At 36.6% G+C, this 15,714-nt stretch overlaps 1 protein-coding gene across 1 annotated transcript; it reads right to left on the bottom strand.

Moving 5' to 3' along the window:
* Positions 1 to 9,059: 9,059 nt before the first annotated feature.
* LOX (lysyl oxidase) lies at positions 9,060 to 15,640 on the bottom strand. The gene is made up of 5 exons (XM_010178150.1): positions 15,537 to 15,640; positions 14,137 to 14,274; positions 11,727 to 11,883; positions 9,328 to 9,423; positions 9,060 to 9,179 (listed from the first exon to the last, which is right to left on the bottom strand). Exons 1-5 carry the CDS (start codon positions 15,584 to 15,586, stop codon positions 9,060 to 9,062), a joined length of 561 nt encoding a protein of 186 aa, XP_010176452.1. The 5' UTR covers positions 15,587 to 15,640.
* Positions 15,641 to 15,714: the final 74 nt, after the last annotated feature.

The raw sequence follows: 15,714 nt of genomic DNA, 5'->3' as shown, positions 1-15,714 counted from the left end.
GCCAGCGGGATGAGGGAGGTGATCCTTGCCCTGTACTGAGCACTGATGAGGCCACATCTGAAGTGCTGTGTCCAGTTCTGGACTCCCCAGTACATGAGGGACAAGGACAGACTGGAATGAGTCCAGAAAAGTGCTTGAAGTATATGACATATGAGTAGAAACTGAGAGAGCTGGGACTGTTCAGAAGAGAAGGCTTGGGGAGAATCTTGACAATGTGTATAAATATGGGGAGGGGCAGGGGAGCAGAAAGAAGATAGAGACAGACTCCTCAGTGAAACCGAGTGGTAGGACAAGAGGCAATGGGCACAAATTGAAATACAAGAAATTCTGCTTAAAGAAGAACTTTTTTCACTATGAGAGTGACAGAAAACTGGCACAGGTGCCCAGAAAGATTGTGGAGCCTCCATCCTTGGAGATACTCAAAACCCGACTGGACACATTCCTTGGTAACAGTCTTGAGGTGAGGTGACCCTGCTTGGACAGTGTGTTTGAACTGAATGATATCCAGAGGTCTCTTCATAGAATCATTTTGGTTGGAAAATACCTTTAGGATCGCTTCCTACCTCATCTACTCCTTGTGATTTTGTATATCAATCAAATGACTCCCTAACCCTTAGCGACTCCACAGGGGAGATATTCGAAGTGTCTAAAACATGTAGTCACTGTGTACTACCTCAGTGTATTCCACTTGGGATGACACTAGAGTCAAATGGCAGGAACAAGTTTAGGTTTTTTAATGTAGTGCTACTCTGTTCCTGGTATGGCCACCTCTCTCACTCTCTCCTGCAGACTTCATATCTTTATAGCCCAGCAATTTCTGCCCGTTCTCCTCCCATCCTGTCTTTAAGCTCTTGAAGGCTAGATGTTCTGGTTGGTCTGTTTTATATTAATATCTAGGCATGTCTTTGCCCCGCTCAGTTAGGCTTTCTTCTCTGCATCCTAAACAAATGCCAGTATATATGGTATTACCTTCCTTAATGGCATTGCCATTCAAAGGAATTTGAAATTCAAACAGCCTTCCATTTTGCAGTGTTTGTTGTTGTTTTGGGGAGTTTTTTACTGTACCATATCAAAAAACCAGAAGCATCTAAATAAAACATGTAAACATGTACTGAGGTTTTCTAGAGAAGCATCATTTTCTGTAGAAAAAGCCATGCATTTACCTGCTGCATACAAACTCTTTTTTCTAGATGAAAATGCTAATCCTTAATGCTTTCAATAAATACTAGTCAAATGTTATGCCAAACATGTTTGATATGTGACTTCTCTGATTCCAATGAAAAGCAAGAAAAATTTATTGTGGTAGATGTCATCAGCTATAACACAGTTTTTCATGGACAGCTTATCTTTCTTTTAGCAGATGAGCACCCTATTCTAAGAATTGATTTGCATTGAAGACCAAAAAATTAAAGATTGTAAATAGTTAAAAAAAAAAACTCTTTAAGGAACTTATGTTCTAAAGTGCTTTTTTGCATGTGCTTAGAGATCTAGGACCATTGGTTTATCTTGGCATTTGAACAAGTTTCTTGCTCCATTCTTAACAGCTGTAATTTGTGGCCATAGAATTCTTCCTGAAGGAAGCCTGACTTATCAAAACATCTTTTTTTTTGTCTTCAGAAACACTTCTGAGTTCTTATTTCAAAGAAAAGAAAAAAGATAGCATACACTGAACATGAATGCGAGAAGAGAGATTAGGTTATTGGCATTGCTTCATGTTTTAACGGGTTACTAGTACTTTTAGCGGGTGCTTAGTGAGTCACCTGGATCACAGCCTTAATGCACTATACACATGAGTACTGATGGTTGAGACGTGGTAATATTTTTTATATGCAACTGGGCAATTTTTGTGAACTGATAAACCCAATGAACTTGCCTGGAGGTTGTTGATAAAGTTGAGAACATTTTCTCCTCATTATAACACAACATTTTCCGTATATACACAGTTTTAACATAACTTATATCTGTAAGAGTGTTTAGACAGAGACTTCTCACAAAGTACTACCTATTTATTTTTACTGTAATATGGAAAGTTATTTCATTCTATGATTATTAGATTTTAAAAACCTTGAGAACCATACTTTCCAGTTCTGTACCATACCACAGAAAAAATGGTCTCAGTCAGGGTACATACTGTCAGATCGCAGAAACACAGAATGTTGGGGATTGGAAGGGACCTTGAAAGATCATCTAGTCCAAACTGGCTTTTTGAAAATTGATGAGTATATGCGCAATTTCTCAGACCTCAGAAATGGGATGGACAGAAGTGGCTCAACTGCACTGGGAGTTATGATTTCACCTGAGCATGTATACTTTATCAATTGTGGTGATTCACGTGCTGTTCTCTATAGGAATGGACAAGTCTGTTTTTCAACACAGGATCACAAACCTTGCAGCCCAAGGGAGAAAGAGCAAATCCAGACACTACTAGACTGCCTAAGGTGCACATTTTTTTCACTTCAGACTTAGTGACAAAACAATCTCAGATTTTTCAGTATCTTCTAAGACAGTAAATGTGATTTTTTTTTTTTAAAGGAGGACAGGTCCTATTGCAGTTAGATTTCCAAACAGGCATAAATATTTCTCTCATCAGTTCTTATGGGCCAATTAGATGAGGAGAAGTAGGGCTTGAATTAATACTCAGTTACAGCAGTACTTTCTTAACCAAAAATGTTGGGCTGCTTTCTAATTGTAGACTGGTGATAGTTCATTTTGCTATACTAGGCAGGTGATCTAATGCGAAAATGAGATAGTAGTATAGTGAGTAGAAGATACTGGGAAACTAGGAGATGCTTTGTTTTCAATAAATTTGAATTTACTTTCTGCAATAATGATATGCATTTTTTACTGCATTTTTGTATTTGCATGGGTTCTGATCCACTCTGACGTCTGTGTTGTAGGGATAGCAGTTGCAAGAATTCTGTTTGAAGCTCTTAGTCCTGATATGTAGTAGTATAGGAATAATTTTGTTAAATAAACTGTAGAAACTTCATCACAACATTATATCTGAAATGTCTACATTTATTTTATGAACTTTAAAAGATATTACATCTTTTTTGTCTCCAGTTACTCAAAGCCAAGAGTGCCATTAGTTGATAATTAAGTGTTTGACAACCTCTTACTATAGTGAACATTCCAAAGTTTTTAACCATGCTCTTCTGTATTAATCCCTCAGTGAGGGGACAAGAGATGCTTCACAATTCAGCCTTTTTCATCAGTTTAGCATACAGATGGAAGAGGCAGCAGGACACTAGCTTCTACACAGAAAATGTAAATAACAAAAGGTAAAATGTTTTTGGAGTGACTGAGTATTAAATGTGTTAGTCAATTTTCTAGAGGACGTAGACCTTCTACCATGGACTGCTCAAATGTTCTTTCCATGAAAGTAAAGTTGTTGGAGCAGAAATTCTGAAAGTGGTTTCTAAGTTCCTGTTCCTACAGAGACACCCAGTATGGTAAGGAAATCTTGTATCCAGTTGAACCATATCTCATCCTGTTATGCTTTCATGTGATAAGCCTTTGTGTAGTGTGAGAGGTAATTTATCATGCCTTGGAACTTTTTCTTTCTTGTGTCTAACTTGTAATGAGACCACATCAGTGTGACAGAGTCTTCCCCATTTTCATATAGATATATCAGTTTTAACTGAAGCTTTCTCATTGATGAATCTAGCCTATGCATTAAGTATAATACTTCAACAAGTAGAACGCTTGAAACATTTTATTCAAGTCATTTTCACATAAACTTGCAACCATAATATGGGCATGTAACACAAGAATATGAAAGTGCAATGAAGAATACAAAGCTAGTGCCTGAATATTATAAATTAGAGCTCTTCAGATAAAGATGCAAAGTTATTGAAATTAAGACTCTGGAAAGAGAAGTGAAGGAAATAATGAAAAACTTCCAAAAAAGTTGCAAAAACAAGTGGCATTTCACTGTATCTGTAGCAATTATTTGCATAATAAAAACCTCCCAATAACATACTCTTTGGTTTTAATTCAAGTTAAGATCTTTCAGCACCTTTTAGGAGTTGGAGAAAATGAAAATGCCTCTTCGGCATAAATGTGAGACACAGGATAAACCACCTTTCAGTGTCTCGTTTATGAAATTCACCCTGCTGGTTTTGAATGAGTATACTGCAAACTGCATGAATGGTTATAGGAAGGTACCTTTGGTGTTTGCACTCATTCGACACTGCACAGTAAACTTTGGAGCAGAGAGAAAACAAGTAGACTTTTTCTAACAAAAACATCATCTACACAATATGTTGGTTCCACTGGTGACCAATCTGTCATTTTTGTTACACTTTTATCTAGAAATATGCAAATATCAAATGTATTTCAGGATTAAAAAAAATATATAACAACCTTCCTGTAATGAGCCTGACACACAGTATGTTCCTTATGTGCAATTTTTATCTAAAGATCTGAAATGTGGGAGGTAACTCCTTCTCACATATTTTTACGATTTGGTTTTTCAAAGGAAATTTGAGACTGCAAGACACAAAATTTGTACTAGAATTTTCACAAAATTTAAATCTGATTTTGCTCCCACTGAGACCAATGGCAAGCTGCCTTTCAAAGATTATAAGAATATGTCCAATGTCTGGTAAAAAGGATTCCAAAATATAATTTGCTGTATATAAGCTTTTAGCAAAAGAGGTTTTATAAATGTTTTTCAACAAAAATGCACGTAATCCCATAAATATATTCCAGTATGAAAAAAGTAAGTTGTCTGGGTCAAAACTGCAGAGTCGAGATACTGAAAATACTGGTTAGCACTCCCCTATTTAGAACTACTTCTACACATGCTATATAATAAACTCGTCTACTTCTACCGCATTGTGATTTACTATAGTTAAACAGGGGAAGTCAAAGTCACATTCCTTCATTTTTTTTAATCCTAAAATCCCTTGTTTTTCTAAATAGACTGTTCACGTTATCTTAGGCAATTTTTGTGCTATTGTACATCACTGTCATGTTGCTTAACACACATGTCAAAACAAATACAATATTTTGCTACGGAAAAAAAAGCTACATTTTTGTAGCTACAATATCCCCAATATTCAAAGTTATGGCGTTCAACACCTTTCTGAACCAGGCCATTCCCACTGAAAGGACTCAGTCCAGTATTACAACTTGCTCCACCTACACAGATGCTCAAGGTCCTCTGGCTTCTTGCTGACTTCAGTGGAGTTCTGCAAGTAATTTGGGTATAGACAAGTGAGCAGGTTACTGCCTCGTAAGCCGAGGGATAAACTCAATTTCTGTGGCTGCTCTGTGTCCAGTTCACACTCTCTCATCCCACATTCAGCATCAGGCACAATGAGGTACGAGCACACAACCTCTTAGTAGGAAGCAGCCCGTGCCCACAGCCTAGCTTCCATTACAGTAGCTTTTGTGTCCATTGCCCAAGCTGCTATCAGGACTTTTACCCCAATTTTGACCTAAGTCTATAGAAAGGTGAATGCATTTGCATCCCTTAACACCTTTTAATCTTAAAAGCTTTGGGCTGAGATTTCAGAAGCCTAGACTTTAAGTAGGCCCTAATTTTTGCAGATACATGTAATAAATGGCTTTCTAATAAACCTAGTTTCCAGATTTTGCTTCTGTTTATTTGTTGCCCATGCTGGTTACCAATTGCTAAAATGGATCGCAGCAAACAAAAAGGGACCTGCAGGTATGAATGTTATTTGTTCTGCACCCACTCCCAATGTTGGGTAGTAAACACTGGGTTCCTGGTTCTTGGATTCTATTAAAGTACACATAGTAGTTGTGCAAATTTGTAACCAAGTTATGATTAAGATGGAAATACTTTATAATTATGAAATAAGCTTAAATATATGTAGTAAAGAACAAGTTGATCCTTCAAGGATAATTCATAAAACTTCCAAATTAAATCCATAGGGTTCTATGGCATAAAATACTTCAAAATACTGCCTGAAGTATTCTCAATAGTGATAATAAAACCTCTCCATGTTCCTCTTGATTTTTCATTTTTAACTAAACTGAATGGCATGTATATTTTTAAATTTTTTTTTTTAGAAGATATTGAGCTTTTCATGTTTCACTAGGTGTTCTGAACTGCTGATTAAACTTAACAAATACCAATCAATATTTCTAGGTCTGTTTGTTTCAAAAGTAGATCCTTCATTTTACATGATCCAAAATCTTCTGAAAAAAAAAAACGCCAGATCCCCTTGTGATATGTTATTTCACAGTTTAAAAACAAAATCACAGCTACTGTAGCTTACAGCAGGGTGCACTGCAAAAGCAAAATAATTTGGGGATGGGAGGAGTGGTGGTGTACCCAGCACCAGTTAAGCAGTTCAGAAAAAACTTTAGTTTGGGCTGGAAGTTTTTCCCCTAAACAATGTTGTATTTGGTTCCTGAACAGCCTGAATTAGGATGCTAAATACATTGGTTTTTGTTCTCCCTCTATATAGTATATTTTCAACTTCATTGTTTGAATACTGAGATATACATTTTAAAAGTCAAATACAGTACTTAAGGGGGAAGCAGGCTTTTTCACGATAAAAATACTTTGTTAGAGATTCTGACCTACTTCTGGTTTTGGTGCCACCTGAGTTAATTGCCTGTATTATTCTGATGGTTAACCTGTTCAAGTTGCATGTTTTTCACAGATTACTACATCAGGGACCCTTCATCATCTCCAAGAGTCCTTTTCTTGACAGGTATTCATTTTTATCCACATTAAGTTTGCAGAAGTCTTTTAAAAGCCCCACCTTGAAAAATTTCTTGAACATAGAAAGGTGGATAAATTCTTTAATTCATTTCCACAGATGAAAGGTTTATTTCAAAACCCCATCTTTTCTTTACTTAAGAAAATGGAAAAACTTCTAATGTATTAAAAATGTAAACATAACTTTTCTTGCAGGGGTATAACTGATATATATATATATATATGTATGTATATGTTAATATTCCTTGAAAACTGAACATACCTTTTCTCATTCATATCAATGTATCCTAGCAAGTTTTATTTTAATGGTACTGTAGCATTACTCTTAAGCTGGTTTTCACTCTGGTATTTTCTGAGATAGCTGACATTAGTACTTTCTATTGCATTTTATTTAATTGATTTTACGTAAATTTTTGCTACCTTTTAAAATATGTTCAACTCATTCACCAGTAATATTCCCACTAAAGTCTATTATCACCTAAACTCCAAATTTTCAGGAGTTAAGCAATGGTAGTGTTTTTATGAATGAGTTAGATTTTCAAAATTTAACTATCTGTGCATGAATCACCAGTTCCACACATTTCAATAGTAATAAAAGTAATGCCAATTTAAATGCTTAAAATCCAGTTACAGATTTGCTTGAGAAGCAGCTGAAGTGCTTCAAAATCACATAAGGAATGTGGGTGTATGTGTGTATGTTCTGTAGTTCTATAGTGTTTACATCCTATTGAAGTTTATATAAAGATACTTCAGTTCAAAACATTTGGCACCGTCTCATCCATTTTCTTGCATCTTTCTCAGTATCTGTCAAAAGAAAGGAAACAGTGTTATGCAGGTGACCAAGCATACACAAAAAGAGTATCATCTGCTAAATAACCTTTTGTCAGCTTGAGGGTGCAGGTCAACAAACAGTAATAGAAATTTTGTCTCCTCACCCTGCAGGAATATATCTACTGGATAACATTTACAGGGGTAAGATGGGGAGACTAAAAGTTAAAGGCATGAAGCATAAATTTCCCTTCCATGTGAATGTGAGCAGAAACAGTGTTCCTAGAAATACCAATTAGTCTGTCCTGTTACAGAGACATGCTTTAAAAGCTCCTGCCACAGGTCTGCCAAAAATAATCACTCATGACCTGCAGGACACCTGTTGTTCTTTTTCCTCTGTTTCCTTCAAGTCTGAGCACCACACAGCAAGAATACGTAGAAGATTCTGCAGAAGCCATTTAACTTTTCACATTTATGACCGAAGTATGATTATAAATCCACACTGGTGCGAAAAAATGTTTCTCATTTTAGCCTTATTTAACTACTGGTTTCCTAATACAAAGTAAGGAATTAATATTATAAAGGCAAATGAAGCAACAGTCACATTAGTTCAATATGTTTGCTTCACTATGTTGCTATAGCAGACTATACTGGTCATTTATTTTACTTTTCATTTACTGCTCTGGAATTTATCTCACATGAACCTCTGTACAATGCTAATACTCACTCCTTACACAATCCAAATGAAACCATTTGAGAAATATTATGTATGAGCAACTAATACATTATCCTGAGAACTGCTCACCTCTGTGTTACAGAAGACTGATTGCTTTTTATGTGTGTGTTTCACGGACACTATGCTACAGTAGATATACCATGAGAACTTCAATTAAATTCGCCTTTTTTGAGCGGAAAAAAAGGGCGTAATTGTGGCAATGATTAAACTTTTAAAGAACTAAATTGTAAAGGGAGTGTGTCTGAAAGAACTTCTAGGAAGGATGGCTGCTGTGGCAGCAGCAGCAGCGAAGTAGCATACATGTGTGGGATTTTGCAGAATGTTTGAAGAGCTCTGTAACTGCTCAGTAGTTCTGCATGGATGCTATAAATGGTTATTGAATGAGCACAGAAAGGTTTTAGTGCAAATACAAAGAAGGCATGAGCCAGAGGTAGTTATCTAGCAGCCCAGACAGTAGCAGCAAGTGCTTTATATCCTGATGGCACAACTGCAAGAGCAAAATTCTTACTTATGATTGTTTTTCAAGCCTAAGTAATTTTTAAGAATCAGTGCTAGCCTTACGGAAATAGTTTTAATTACCAGAAGTCAGGATTTGAAAGCTATGCAGTTATCAACAGCAAAGCAACTGTTCCCATCACTCCTGCCAAAAAAGACCTTTGAAAAATACTATCTGAATTGTGAATTCACACACTAGATCCTGAAACCCAAGAAACAACATACTGATGAAATTGATAACATTAGAATTAATGGCAGGAGCTGTTTTTTCAATATAAAGTAAATCTCCAAGCTTTATAAATCTATTTGTCAACTGTAGTACTATGAATATAAAACAGTTGCAAAGATAAAGGAATATACTTACGGTGAAATTGTACAGCCAGAGGCATACGCATGGTGGCCTGTATAGCGTATATCACAACGTACTATGTTGTTGGAGTAATCGGATTCAGGCACCAAATAGCTGGGGTTTACACTCACCTTAAGGGGAGAAAGCACACTGTTGTCTACTTCCAGGTTTGAGCTGACAACTTACATTCAAAGGGACATAGGCATAGGATTTGCTTCTTTAAAAAAAAAAAAACAAAACAAAAACAAACCCAAACCTCCCCACTCCCAATACCCTTACCTTCAGAATGTAATTTCCAGGTTTTACATCTGTAATATCAATCCACTGGCAATCTATATCAGCGTTGTAAGTGTCATAGCAGCCAGGGCTCAGTCCCTTAAAAATTAAGATGGATGTCAAAAAAACATTAGGAGTAGTAACATTCTAGATACTAGGGACACTCAGACTGAAGCTTACTTAACCATCACAATTCGCTAAGAAAATTACCTCAGAAAATGAGGCTTAGTTTTTCTTGGCATTTTATTTGAATATCTACACTAGAACACGTAAATATATCACTTTCATAGACAGCATTGTATTACTACTGCATAAGAAACACCATACTATTGATAGTTGTTCATCTCTGAGATCTGTATTTTATCTACATTTTATTATCACTTGTTACAGTACTCCTTTTATATAAATATTGCTGATGCTAATACTCACTGTCCTTTACAAAAGATGGGGATAAAATCAAAACTGAACAAAGACTGGACCTAAATATCTATAAAACTCAAGTAAATAGCTCCTGAGGTCCTTGAGTACAAACTTGATCACTGTGTTGGAACCTGTCTCTACGGGAGTACGTATATAGTACATCTACACTGGGCACAGCGATGCAACTTTTTGCTATACATGTACTGTGACTAAGTGCCATCTTTGAATAGTAGAGTCTAGGGCCATTTTCACATTGAGTTTTGCATGGAAATAGCATCTCTTCAGGCAAATAGTGACACAACAATCTGAAAGAACTGAAAATGTAGCCTTTCTTCCGGATTAATCTGTTCTGAAAACTTCTTTGCTGTTAGGAACATTAGTAAAAATCTCCATATGTGAATGTATCCGTGGTTCAAATCTGATGTCTTTAACCATGGCCAATACAGACTCCTCTAGGCAAAGCTTATCTGTTCTGGTGACACAAAGAGCACACAAAACCCAGTTGCTTTAGGAATTCCCTCTTGACCCAGCTGGTGATCAGCTCAGACTCTTGCATGTACATGCCAAGTCTGAGGCTGGAGGAAAATTTTACAGTCCAATTACAAACCCCTGAAATATGGGCTTCCAGTGGAAATGCTGACACAGACATGATTCTAGTGACACAAATACTCCAGCTGTAAAATATGTATGTTGCTTAGTTAGATGTCATAGTCTATAGGAGAAAAGATATTTAGAAAACCTCTTCAAAGCCTTTATGTATTGCAGATCATTCATTATATTTAAAATTCAAATGCGGACACGTCAGCCAGTGAAGCATAGCTCTCATTTCTCTGTGATAAAATAACTGTCCCCTAGACTGAAAACTGCAGAATAAGGGATACAAGTTTACATATAAGTATGGCCACACTGAGTTAAACCACAGATCCATCAAGCTCAGTGTCATGTCTCTGACAGAGGTCAGCAGCAAATGCTCAAGGAGAAAAGAACATAAGAATATGTGCAATGTCCTTTACCCAGGCAAATTCCTTCCACCAGGCATTTAACTGTATTTAACACAGGGGGTACCATCAGATTTTTGCGTTTAATAACCTCCGTTACTTTGTGTGATTTTTTTTAACCCATGTAGATATTTTTTGTCTCCACAACATCTTATGCCAAAGAATTTAATACTTGAATGTGTCAAAACAGCACTCCTCTCTGTTTTAAAGCTGTTGTCTGACAGTCCTTAAATTCTCTACTGGGAGAAACCATTAATATAAATGATTTCCTCTTTCCATCCAGGGCCAATCAAGATTTGGTATTATTTCTTGCTTTCCAAATTGAATAGTCTCCGAAATCTCTTAGTGTGGTAGCCATACTACACTGCTGATCATCCTTGTTCTCCTGGGGTTGGTTGGTTTGGTTTTTTTAAGCTTTTCTATAGCAGTTTTGATAGGTGGTGACTACAACTCCATGCAATATTCAAGCCAGGAGTCTATCATGGATTTGTGTAATATCATAATGGTTCATTCCAATTTTTATCTATTCCTTTAATAATCCCTAACACCTTGCTTTCCATCTGTATATGACCCATCATAATGTTCACGTGGCTGCCATGCTCTTTAACAGCCTTCTATACATGCATAAAACTATACTGTAAGTTTTCTGTGTTGGACGGCCAGCTGGTAGCTATAGGTATAAGTTCCTGTTAGCTCACTTGACCAGAGCTATAACCACAAGAACTTATGATGTGTTTTAATATAGTTCAGCTACCCGTGATGCTAGGCTAATGAGTGTCCCTGCATTTTAATGAGACATCCACATTTAGCAGCACCTGGGTAAATTATAAGTCTCCAAGTTGCTTTCCTGGCCTCTATGACGAAGAGTTTCAGACCTAGTTAGGGCATCAGATAATTTAGGGCATCAGATGATTGGTAGAAAAAATCCTCAAAGAGAAATTAGAGGGGGAAAAGAAACTTAGTTGTCTCCAAACCAACTCTTACCTGTGTATGCGCTGTACATGCGTACCGTCTGTAATATCCGTAATCACAGGAGGTATCTTCAAGACAGAAACTTGCTTTGTGTCCTTCAGCAACTTTTCTGTGTGAGCTTGCATCCAACAAGTCATAGTGGCTGAATTCATCCATGCTGTGATAATGTCTGTTAAGTCATAGATACGTTATTACAGATGGATCAGATCTCATCAATAACATTTTAACATATTCCTATCTACCTTCTGTTAGATCTAGACAAATTTTATTTATTACACAGAATTTGTGTGTTAGTATACTTTCCTATTACTGTCATTCAATTAAATTTTATTTCCATTATTTTATTTTTCAATTACTATAAAAATCCCATCTTCTATAAATAAATAATAGATTTTAATTTCTTAAGGGCAAGACTCCATAGCAGCAATGTTTTTAAAAAATTTCCTGTTTCATCTCTTTTCCAATAAAAATAGCAAGTATTAAGTGGTTCAGAGTTGACTTGTACATCTTATAACTGCCTTTAGCCAGGGTTTCACTAGGAATGCCTACCTGACATACTACAAATTCCAGGGAAGTTTGCTACTTGCTAGCAAAAACCCAACAATTTACTTTCACGCTTCCATGGCCCTCAATCAGTGTTAACACATTCATGACATTAGTGAAAACAAAATCTGCATAAAGATATCAGCTTCTGTGTACTGGCAATGCAGATCTTGTCCCATGTCAACAAGTTGTGTAGTCTATACTTAATGTAGTCTCTGTTTCAAAAGTGTGTATGCTTTTGATCTGGGCACAGTGATGCATTTTTCTTGCTCTCACACAAAGTGAGCTCTAGCTCTTATTGTGGACTTGAACAGCTTTTATTCTTCTAATTTCACTTTTTCCAAACATGTGGGAAACTGGTACTATCTACCTACACTTTCTCTGAGTAGCATTTGGCTGCTGTTACTTTTGAATGCTTTGAGCTCAAGAGGTATATGAAAAAGGTATAACTAAACAATTTAAATACATTGTTAAAACAAAGAGGAGCACACAAGTCTTACAAGCTCGCATGTCAAGAACACTAAAACAGATGATGATGACTAACACTGAAGTCTGATGGCTAGCCAAACTAATTGGCAATTATAGTTAATTTCCAAATGAGCTTGTTTCACTGTCATGGAAATGATAACAAGAAATGCATTTTTTTTTAGGCAATATATTTTCTGTCCAAGAACTGAATCAACATCAGAGACACTTTACATCTGGATAGCTGGGCTATCACGGCAGAGTAAGAAACTGCTTTTCTACAAATGGAAGATTTCAATTGCTCTCTATCCATTTCATCCATTTACCATCTTTGTAAGCAGAAGGGTTGGGGTTTTTTTTTGTTGGTGGTGGTTATGTTTCTTTTCAGCAGTGGGAGTTAAGTATTTATGGAGGCTTTTTTTTTGTTGGTTTGATGTAGTTTTAGCTTCTTCATCCTTACAAGATTTAGAGACTAGTAATATAAGTCTTTTTTTGAAAGAATTTGTTCTAATGATACTGATTTTTCATTCAAAGCTTAAAGCCTCTGAAGCTAGAGAAAAATATTCCATTGACACCAGATCAAGCCCACAATACAGATTTTTTTTTTAATAGAATATTAAGTTATCACTTATGTGCAAGTAACAGCAGAATTGTACTTCAAGTCAGATTGAAGTAAGGTAAGTTTTCTAGTATTGTACAATTGGTCCTGCTACGAAATAGTGAAAATTGGAACAAGCCTGCAAACCGTTGCACGTGAATTTTCTGAAAAGGTTCAAGTTTGCAGTGTTACCTGCTCCCAGCAGGTTCTACTACATTTGCCTTGCCATGTTTCCAGAAATTTTGCTATTTCTAGAGCAATACTGCTATGTGAAAGTATCATGATGTGATAAGGATATTGATAATGGAATCAGTCAGCTCAGTGTCTTCTCCTTTCCACACTGACCAGACAATTCCTTGTCAAGAACCAGACCATGAAATTCAGGTCAAGAAGTACTGGTCAATGTTTACAAGGATGCATTATAGGGAACATGCTAAAAAATGTACATTTTAGGGTTTCCAGATATTTTAACACGATTTGGGCTTTTATTTACTGGTATATGTCCACTTAAATGTAACTGGACTATAACCTGTGTAAAATATACTTAAAGGGAGAAGGTGCCACTGTCAAAACTGATTTGAGACCTGTATTTATAATGAATTTATACTTGTAAGAGTTTTATACTTAAGCTTCATATCCTTTTGGTTTCAAAAGAGTAATTACCACTACCATAAAATTAATCACACAGTAAAAGGCTAACGTTTCCCCATGGCTTCCCCCCTGCTTCACTGCAGTTTCAGAAAATGTCACCTTATAATTGAAAATCTATTAGTGAAAAAGATAATTAGAAGGTACCATACTGAGCACTTCACTCACTGGTGACAGCTGTGCCACTCCCATGAATAACGGGGTCTGCTGGGCAGAAAATCTGATGTGCCTTGATTTTTCACTCTTTGGGGGAATCTCAGGAGCACCCGATTGTCATAGTCTCTAACATCTGCTCGATAAGCTGAACTGTAATAATGCAAAAAAGAGGTGTAAGTATATGCAAAAAAACATTTTAAAAAACACTTTATATTGTCTCAGATGTAACTGATAGCACAGATGTTTTCAGCCCCCTTAAAGCTCATGAAGACATACAAGAATTTCACATGGTATGCTCAGAAGTGCCTGGTGTCACACCAAAGACCTGAATAAGATTCGGATCTGCTTCTAATAATATAAACAGGAATTTGACCACTAACTCTCTGCCTCCATCTCTAAACCGGATCATCACTTAGCTGTAAAATTACTCTAGTACCAAAAATACAATTTCATTAGTTGCTATTAACCAAAATAACTCACTGTGTATATAAGATGACACAATAGATGTTTGTTTCTGTTGTAAAAAAAAATAATAAATATATGTCTCAGGCTACATTTTCCTGTTTCACATAGCTGTTATCTACAGTCTTTTAAATACTGGAATATTTTAATCAATTGATAGCCAGCAAGAACATTTCAAATGGTCTTCACTGTACAGTTAGCATAAAAAATACTGATGTTTTCTTTTTCCAGCAAGTGAAGAAAGAGCATGACCCTAGAAACAGTCTGACATCTACTAATGATGCTGGTAAATAAATAAATCTGGTTTGCATGATAAGGTATCAAACAAGTTAAAACGGTTAAAAACAGCCATGCTGATTTATTTCCAAACAAAACAGGAAAAATCCCTCTTTGCCAACTGGATAGGACCTAACTTCATAGCGAAGCTGATACTGGAACCCTTTGAAAGACTCTGAAACAGTTTTCAGGGAGATTTTAGTCTTAAGAGACATTGCAGGGCATAGGCCCAGAAACAATTAGCACGTTACAATTTTAATAGTAACTTGTGCTGGTTAAGAATAGGAGTGGGTTTTTTTTAAATGGAGTAGAATATGATCTGGTCAGATAAGAAGAGGGAGATGATAATCACCAGATTCAAGTGAGTTTTTAGGTGCCTCCATTTTGCAAAATTCAGCTATGTTCAAATGCGCTTGATAATGGAAATGTACAATATAACTTTTCACAAAATGTATGTTCCTCAAAGCATCTGTAGTTTGTCCCTCTAATATGGTGGTATTGTTTTCTTACGTGCACACTCCACCATCTGACACAGGCTCAGAGGAAGGTCACAAACTGGGCTGTGTTTCCAGCCTGGCTTTTCTCCACTCTCCACCGTGTCCTCAGGTACTCTGTGGTGGGTGCAGAAGCACAAGAACGCAGAGCGAACAGGCAAAAGCCAGGGCGATGCCTACCTGGCCAGGCAGTTCTCCTCGGCAGCACATCTCAAGTTATACATGGACATCCTCTGGACATACGTGGACGCCTGGATGTAATAGGGATCCGGGACTAAGTCAGGGAGACCTGCAGTTCATCAAACCAACCACATAACAGCAAGATCAACCCAGGACACGTCTGCAAATACTTGGCTTC

This window comes from Antrostomus carolinensis, unplaced genomic scaffold, assembly GCF_000700745.2.
Source record: "Antrostomus carolinensis isolate BGI_N321 unplaced genomic scaffold, ASM70074v2 scaffold2791, whole genome shotgun sequence".
Taxonomy (NCBI): Eukaryota; Metazoa; Chordata; class Aves; order Caprimulgiformes; family Caprimulgidae; genus Antrostomus; species Antrostomus carolinensis.
The sequence above is the reverse complement of the archived record's forward strand: the minus strand, read 5'-3'. Positions and strand labels throughout refer to the sequence as shown.